We start from the raw sequence: 8,998 nt of genomic DNA, 5'->3' as shown, positions 1-8,998 counted from the left end.
TTGATTTTGTGTGAGGTTTGTTCTTTTTATTATAGATTTTTCAAAGAGTATACAAATGCACATGGTTTTAAAATGTGTCATCTAAGGCAGACTACTTTGGTTTATTTTTCAACAGTCCAGGATCTAAAACCTCTGTGTTAGTCTTGCCAGAGATCGGTGCTGCGTTTGACACCACTGTTGATAAAGTATCGATTGACAGACTGGTAAACTGGACTAGGTTCTCAGTTGCTCTGCTAAATTTAATCCAATTCTACTTGACAGACCAGGACTACTTTGTGTCATTTGTCTATGTTTCTGCATGGACAAAGATCACATGAATTGTTTTTCAAGGCTCCATACTTGGGCCACTTTAAATCAACATATTGGCATGCTCAAGCTAGCACTGATTATTTAATACAGCAATATTTTTGCTTTGAATACATAATAAACATTTCTGCCATTACATAGCCACTCTTAATTACTGACTGTTGGTTGACCCATAAAACAAATGAGCGGACTGGTGAGAAATGTCTCCAGCTTAATGCATGGAAACTACCAGAAACGGTATGGTTAGAAATCAGTTCTAAAGTAGGCTAAAAAAACAAAAGGGAAGAACAACCTTGGTGTTTGAATCTGTCAGGAAATACATCAGCCTAGTGCTATCGTCAATACAGGGCTTGTCATGAAAACAAACATAGGACAACTTGTACATGCACGTAATTTGCTTCGGTTGGAAAGAAACTGAGCTTAAAACCAGTTAGATCGCTAAACTCATCCAGAATGATTTTACAAGTTCTCTAATACCAGAGAAAGTGATCATATTACACCAGTCTGTCACTGTATTGGCTCTCGTTTATCAAAGCATTGATTTTATTTTTAAATACTCTGAGATAGATCTAAATAAATTTTAGTTGTCAGGTCCAAAATATGCAGGCCATCAGGTCATAAGAGATCTGCTCGTCCAGCACTTCCAGGATCAGAAGAAAGAGAAGACAGTCTTTAGTCTCTATAGACCTCAATCTGCAGGAACAAAATCCCTAGAAACCTGAGATGTGCAGACTCCTTTCTTTTAAACATTAGTTTGCTACATAAATATCAAAGAACATCCCGTGCTTTTTTTTGGTCTGTGATGCATTTGCTTACCTTTGTTTCTAGTCTACTGAAAAGTACATTAAATTATGTAAAGAAATTGTTGTGCAAATGAACCACTGTTTTTAACATTGGCTGTCAACCTTAGGCATAATGCATTGAAGACATTATGTAGGTTATGAACCAGAGTTGCGCCACACTGTGGACTGATGGAGAGCAAGTTTTTGGCCTTGAAAATAACACATTCTTTCATTTGGTTGTGAAACTACTGAAGAAAGAGGGATGCTGATCGCAGGTTTTGCTCAAGCCAACCCTTAATGAGTAGTTTTAAAATCCACCTTACACAGGTGAAAACATTTTTCCGTGATCATGGAAATACATTTTTATGTTTACAGTGCAAAAAGCTAAGCTTTTAATTTAGGATTGTAGCTATATGTAATTTCTTAGTCCTTGGAAAACAAAAAACAGCAAGAGAAAAAAATGTTGGTACCCCTGGAAAATATGTACCACATTTGACACGGACCAGACACAGAAAAGGAAAGAATTGACTTTTGAGATAAGAAAATTAGAGACAACCAGGCTAAAAGTATTTGCTATAGGGTATAAGATCATCTCCCAACAATTTGCTATTTCTTGACGAGAGTTGCACAAATTATTCAGAAATTTAGGATCCATGGGACTGTAGCCAACCTCCCAGGATGGGGCAGCAGCAGGAAAATTGATGAATTTAAAGAGCCGGATTATATGAATGGTAACAAAAGAGCCCAGAGAAACCCCAAAGAGATTAAGGGTGAACTTTAAGCCCAAGGAACATCCGTTTCAGATTGCACCCTCTGTCATTGAGCCAAACTGGAGAGGACAAAAGAGGGCACCATGTTTGAAAACAAATAATTAAAAAGCCAGACTGGAATTTGCCAAATTAAATGCTGATAATCCACAACGCTCTTGAGAGAAAATTCTACAGGTGCTGGTCATAAAATTAGAATATCATGAAAAAGTAGATTGATTTCAGTAATTCCATTTAAAAAGTGAAACTTGTATATTATATTCATACATTACATACAAACTCATATATTTCAGATGTTTATTTTGTTTAATTTTGATGATTACAAATGACAACAAATGAAAATCTCAAATTCATCATATCAGAAAATTAGAATATTACTGAAGACCAATAAAAACAAAGGATTTATAGAAATGTTGGCCAACTGAAAAGTATGAACATGAAAAGTATGAGCATGTACAGCACTCAGTATTTAGTTGGGCCTCCTTTGGCCTGTATTACTGCAGCAATGCGGCGTGGCATGGAGTCGATCAGTCTGTGGCACTGCTCAGGTGTTATGATAGCCCAGGTTGCTCTAATAGTGGCTTTTAGCTCTTCTGAATTGTTGGGTCTGGTGTATTGCATCTTCTTCTTCACAATACCCCATAGATTTTCTATGGGGTTAAGGTCAGGAGAGTTTGCTGGCCAATTAAGAACAGGGATACCATGGTCCTTCAACCAGGTACTGGTAGCTTTGGCACTGTGTGCAGGTGCCAAGTCCTGTTGGAAAATGAAATCTGCATCTCCAAAAAGTTGGTCAGCTGTAGGAAGCATGAAGTGCTCTAAAACTTCCTGGTATGTGGCTGCGTTGACCCTGGACCTCAGAAAACACAATGGACCAACACCAGCAGATGACATGGCACCCCAAACCATCACTGACTGTGGAAACTTTACACTGGACTTCAAGCAACGTGGATGAAGTGCCTCTCTTCTTTTCCTCCAGACTCTGGGACCTTGATTTCCAAAGGAAATGCAAAATTTACTTTCATCAGAGAACATGACTTTGGACCACTCACCAGCAGTCCAGTCCTGTTTCTCTTTAGCCCAGGCAAGACGCTTCTGACGCTGTCTGTGGTTCAAGAGTGGCTTGACACAAGGAATGCGACAGCAGAAACCCATGTCTTTCATACGTCTGTGTGTGGTGGTTCTTGAAGCACTCACTCCAGCTGCAGTCCACTCTTTGTGAATCTCCCCCACATTTTTGAATGGGTTTTGTTTCACAATCCTCTCCAGGGTGCGGTTATCTCTCTTGCTTGTACACTTTTTTCGACCACATCTTTTCCTTCCCTTCGCCTCTCTATTAATGTGCTTGGACACTGAGCTCTGTGAACAGCCAGCCTCTTTAGCGATGACCTTTTGTGTCTTGCCCTCCTTGTGCAAAGTGTCGATGGTCGTCTTTTGGACAACTGTCAAGTCAGCAGTCTTCCCCATGATTGTGTAGCCTATAGAACTAGACTGAAAGACCATTTAAAGGCTTTTGCAGGTGGTTTGAGTTAATTAGCTGATTAGAGTGTGGCACCAGGGGCCATCAATTTTGAACCTTTTCACAATATTCTAATTTTCTGATATGATGAATTTGAGATTTTCATTTGTTGTCATTTGTAATCATCAAAATTAAACAAAATAAACATCTGAAATATATGAGTTTGTATGTAATGTATGTACAGGACTTGGCACCTGCACACAGTGCCAAAGCTACCAGTACCTGGTTGAAGGACCATGGTATCCCTGTTCTTAATTGGCCAGCAAACTCTCCTGACCTTAACCCCATAGAAAATCTATGGGGTATTGTGAAGAAGAAGATGCAATACACCAGACCCAACAATTCAGAAGAGCTAAAAGCCACTATTAGAGCAACCTGGGCTATCATAACACCTGAGCAGTGCCACAGACTGATCGACTCCATGCCACGCCGCATTGCTGCAGTAATACAGGCCAAAGGAGGCCCAACTAAATACTGAGTGCTGTACATGCTCATACTTTTCATGTTCATACTTTTCAGTTGGCCAACATTTCTATAAATCCTTTGTTTTTATTGGTCTTCAGTAATATTCTAATTTTCTGATATGATGAATTTGAGATTTTCATTTGTTGTCATTTGTAATCATCAAAATTAAACAAAATAAACATCTGAAATATATGAGTTTGTATGTAATGTATGAATATAATATACAAGTTTCACTTTTTAAATGGAATTACTGAAATCAATCTACTTTTTCATGATATTCTAATTTTATGACCAGCACCTGTATGTACAGATGAGACAAAAATTTTAACTTTTTGCCAAGGAACATCAGTTCTATGTTCACAAACAGAAAAATTAAGCATATCAAGAAAATAACACTGTCCCTACTGTGAAACATGGAGGAGGCTCTGTTGTACTCTGGGACTGCTTTGCTTTAACTGGCATCTCTGCAGAATTCAATGAAGTATCAAGACTATCAAGAGAATCTAAAGAAAAATGTGCTGCACAGTGTTAGCTTGGCCTCAGTCGCGGGTCATGGGTCTCACAACACGATTAAGACCCAAAACACCAAAGAGTCCCTAAGAAGAAAACAGATTATTCTGAAGTGGCCTTCAATGAACCCTGACCTTAATCCTATTCGACATCTTTGGAATGAGCTGAAACATGCTGTCTGGAAAAGGCACCCTTCCTAAGACAACTGTACAGAGGCCTTAGTCCCCGTTGCTGACCCAGGTTCAAATCCAGCCTGTGGTACTTTGCCGCATGCCTCTTACGTACTCCCTTTCATGTCAGCCTACTTTGCAAATTAGCAGCGCTAGTGCAGCAAATTTGAAATATCAAACAGACTGAGATGATCACAGACTGCTGTAAATTATTTAAGAATGTGTTGCCATTGGGTATATTTGTTTTTCCTTTCCAAATAGTATCAGGTTGGTCATTTGAGTTGCAATAGAATGGGAATGTGCTTAGGATTGTCCTCCATGCTGGTTCAATACATCAGCCCTCCAACTTCAGATTGCTCTGCTGCGGTCACATGAAAAAACTGAGTCAGTCAATTAAAGCCTGTTTTGCGCTATTATTGGTGATGTTACAGGCCCACCAGAGGGAAAAAAAATAAAATGCAAACGATTGATCCGAATTAACTAATTGCATTCATGCATAGACCTGAATCAAACCAATTTTTCCTTGTAAATTGCCGTGCGGATTAAATAAAAAAAATTCATATATTTTTGAAAAGACAACAGATTTGGCACAACCTTCCCAAATAAATGGGTCACAAAAGACTGGACAGATAACCTTATAACTTTATTGCAATAAAAAAAATGGCATTACTCACTAAATAAAAATTTTAATAACTTCACAAATTGACAGACAACTTAAAAAATTAGTTCAGAAACACATTCAGTATCTCAGCTTTCTTGGAAGATCCTGAAAACATTTGATCCAAACAACAAGACATTAGACATCAGTGTCTTTTACTGTAAAAGCTTTCTTTTACATTAAAAGACTTTAAAAAGTGGCCTAGATATGGAGCAAATTCAACAACAACAAAAAAAAAGTGAAGGTTACAACCCAACTATAATAATTTGGCTCCAAGGCTGCTACAAATGGGACAGTAACATATTCACATCAGCTGACACATGACTTATTGTAATCCATTTTCAGACCAGTACGTTCATTAGAAAAAGGAAAAAACATCGAGAACAGTGTTATTGAAAAAAAAAAGCACTCACATAGTTCTAAGCAAATAGAAAATGTTAATTTGTACACACTTTGTATCCTTAGAGTTATGTGTTAGAAAGAGCAGCTTATTCAGAAAAGTCGTGAACATTGAAATAAAAAAACTGAAAAACATGCAGAAGCTGTGTTTTAAACTGTGCAAACGTAATTTAGTTTTTAAACGTGATAAACACTCAAAAAAAAAAAAAAGTGAACATCGAAAAAAATTCACCCACGCATATGAAAAGTGTCTCTGAAACACAGGTGACAAAATAATCATGAATCAAGTGTTGTAAAAATAGAGAACAAAATGTTTGCGGCATTGTTGTTGGCAGGTATCGGGGCGAGCTCAGACTATTTCAGGGCACCATCCGCCCTTTAGCCAGTGCAGGTTAGAGAATGGAAACAAAGGTAGTGAGCCAACTCATGGCTAAAATAAGTGCAATCTTCTTTGATCTTAGGATCCATCAATATGCAATCTCTGTAAGAGAATCTGTTAATTAACAGGTGCATCCTTTGTGAAAATGGAAAGAAAAACAATGTTAAAACAAGGCCTAATTAAAAATTAAATTTTAGGCAGTGAGTGTGCACATCATGTGGTTTTGCAGAGTAAAGACATGTGCGTTGATGTCCTGGCCCCCCGTCAGAAGCTATGACTCCTCTGTTATATAACCCTCCATGTGGTTCTGCCTCTGGTGAGGGGGGTGGGAGCTCTGTTCTGAAACCTTTGTCTCCACAGAGCAGATAATCTGAACGCAGCAATAAATAAAAGCTTTCGTGTAATGTTAACAGAGAGATGCCCTGAGGCAAAAGAACGGTTGTTCCTCTGTGAAAAACACAAGCGTGAAGGTTTGACAGCTACAATGTGACAAAATAAACCACGTGTGATGCATGCGTGAATTCCCAGCCAGCCGTGCTGTGTTCTTCATCCATCTCTGTGTTCACAGGGCAATGCTGTTGCTCCCGTAGTTGGCAAAGCACAGAAACGAGCTTGAGGGGCCGTCACAGTCGTTGGGCAGCTCCGCATAGGCCACTGCCAGTGGATTCCTGCTAATGACCAGATCCAAACAGTCTCCGGCCTCCATAATTAGAGGGACAGTGAGACAGCAGTCCAAGTCCCGGGTCCTCACACGGTTCACCTGGAAGAACACAGCTACCAATTAACATTCAGTACTATTTATTTATTCCACTAAAACCTGCAGTTTCTAACATATTAGAACTACCTTGTCAAGATGTGACTTGTATTTATAACATACAAGTATTATAAAATAACACATAATTACTTAATGTATGCTGTCTGACTTCACTCCAATGTTAAAATTTCCAAGTTGGCTCTTGAAAAAAATCCCTGTACAAATACAGACCTAAGAAGTCTGTATTAGATATCAGATCACACAGTATTATATAGCCACTAGTAGTTAACATAAAGCTATATTTGTAAAATTTACATAATGCTTTTTTTTCTGTGCTGCTAATAGCCAAAGTATGATCAATTGTAGATCCCATTGTATACAGAAGTAGCCAAAAACCCCAGTTGTAAAAACATTGATGATATGGTTAACCATGTCATTATGATCAAATGTGGGGATGTCACTACAGTAGAGCTGCTAAGCTTACATCAGCACATTTTATACCCAAAATTGCTTAAATCAGCACCAGGGACTAGAAAATTAGCCAGCAACATATTTAACCTTCAATGTTTCTCAAGTCCTGAACATTAACAGTAAAAATTTTGTACCCTTATCTAAGTAAATTGGCAATAAGTCATCTTTGCTCATTGTTTACCGACTTATGATGCAACTCTCTACTTCCAAAGCCAAGATTTGATGACACCTTATTTACGATGACCACATGCTGAAAATTAGTCAAAATATTCAACATTGATCGAGTGGCTCCTTAGAAAAAAATCATTATGTAGCTCTGTTTTGTATATTGTTTTTTTCCTTTTGTGTAATTAGTTTTTTAGTAGAGCAGCATTGAGTGCATTACAGTTTGTGTGGAAACAGATGCATTTAGCATTCATCATGCTAAATTGATTGATAAAAAAAAAAAAAAAAAAAAAAAAGGAATATTGAACAAAAACACTGAATATGTCATAGCTTAATTTAGGAAAGCTTAAATGAATTTTCAAGCCACAAGGGGCATTGTGATGCTCTGTTGTGGCTCCCCTTCTCAAAAACTCACATTTAATTAGAGAGGGTCGGATCAGTCTCTGGAGGAGTCACATGATACAATTCCCTTTAAAAACTAGACCTAACGAATCTAAGTTATTAGCTCAGTTATTACGCAACAAAACAAATATTTACGACAAAGTATCAGAGCCAGACTAAAGAGAATGTTTTTGACAGACTAATATGAGAATATCGTAGTGGATTAAACTCATATTACGATATCAACGTAAAACTTTTCTCATAATATTACAATTACAATTAAAATTGTTACATTACAAGGTTAGTCTTAATACCAGAATAAAGTCAATGTTATTTAATGAGAATGCTTGCACTGTTATCCCTGCACTGAAATGAGGACTTGAGAATTGTGTGGAGCTATACTTTGATATCGGTTTTACAAAGAAGGAAATACCAAACCTTATAACCCATCAGCATCAAATTAATGTTTACAAATGGAGCTCAGATTGCTGTTTGGTGCTTAGACATTGAGGATTTCTTTTTTGAAAGGACAAATAATCTGATGTCTGTGTTCTATCATGATTTTATTCTCGACACGTTACAACTTTATTCTCATAATATTACGAGAATAAAGTGTCAATATTAGTGTTGCACCGATACCGATACCAGTATCGGACGGGGCCCCGATACTGCCCTAAAATGGTGGTATCAGTATCGGCGAGTACCAACAAATAGGGCACCAATACCATTTTGAGAGCCATAAGTTTATTCAACTATTGTCACCCACTCCTGGTAGGCAATAAAAAGTTCTACTGGATTCACTTTGTATTAGATTTTTTCCTGCTTCACAAAGGTAGGCAGCAGCTCGACAAAGCCACGATTGAAATTATTTTACATTATTATGGTATCGGCCGATACTGCACAGCCAGGTATCGGGTATCAGGGCCAAAAAATGGCATCGGTGCAACACTAGTCAATATTATAACTGTAATTTTTTTCCCTAGTTTGGCCCTAATACACCGTCATAGATATGACCCTTACCTGGACAAACTTTTTGGTTCTCTAATACAGGATTTAATCTAGAGGGGAGATTGTGATCTTGCCTTACATGTGACTCAGTGACTTCTCAGTCTGCTGGTTCAAAATGGTTTACAATTAGTTTCCAAAACTCAGAGGGAGACTGTTTAAATTTGGGAGAGTGCAGTGTAGCCAGTTGCTTGCAGGGGGCCCTAAACCTGGAAGTTACAACTCTAGCACCCTCAGTGGCTAAAAATTACAAAGTGTTCCTTTATG

The 8,998-nt window shown here is 37.9% G+C and overlaps 1 protein-coding gene across 1 annotated transcript in view; it reads right to left on the bottom strand.

Moving 5' to 3' along the window:
• Window positions 1-5,143: 5,143 nt before the first annotated feature.
• The window catches only part of LOC119774032 (glutamate receptor-interacting protein 2-like), a 43,397-nt gene continuing 39,542 nt past the window's right edge, over window positions 5,144-8,998 (bottom strand). Inside the window, exon 24 of the mRNA XM_038271307.1 lies at window positions 5,144-6,715. Within this exon, the coding sequence (XP_038127235.1) occupies window positions 6,518-6,715 (198 nt within the window). The 3' untranslated portion in view covers window positions 5,144-6,517. The remainder of the gene's footprint in view (window positions 6,716-8,998) is intronic.

The sequence above is a fragment of the Cyprinodon tularosa genome, unplaced genomic scaffold (assembly GCF_016077235.1).
Source record: "Cyprinodon tularosa strain WSP-4 unplaced genomic scaffold, ASM1607723v1 ctg8, whole genome shotgun sequence".
NCBI lineage: Eukaryota > Metazoa > Chordata > Actinopteri > Cyprinodontiformes > Cyprinodontidae > Cyprinodon > Cyprinodon tularosa.
Note: the sequence above shows the minus strand (reverse complement) of the source record. Positions and strands in the feature narration are given on the sequence as shown.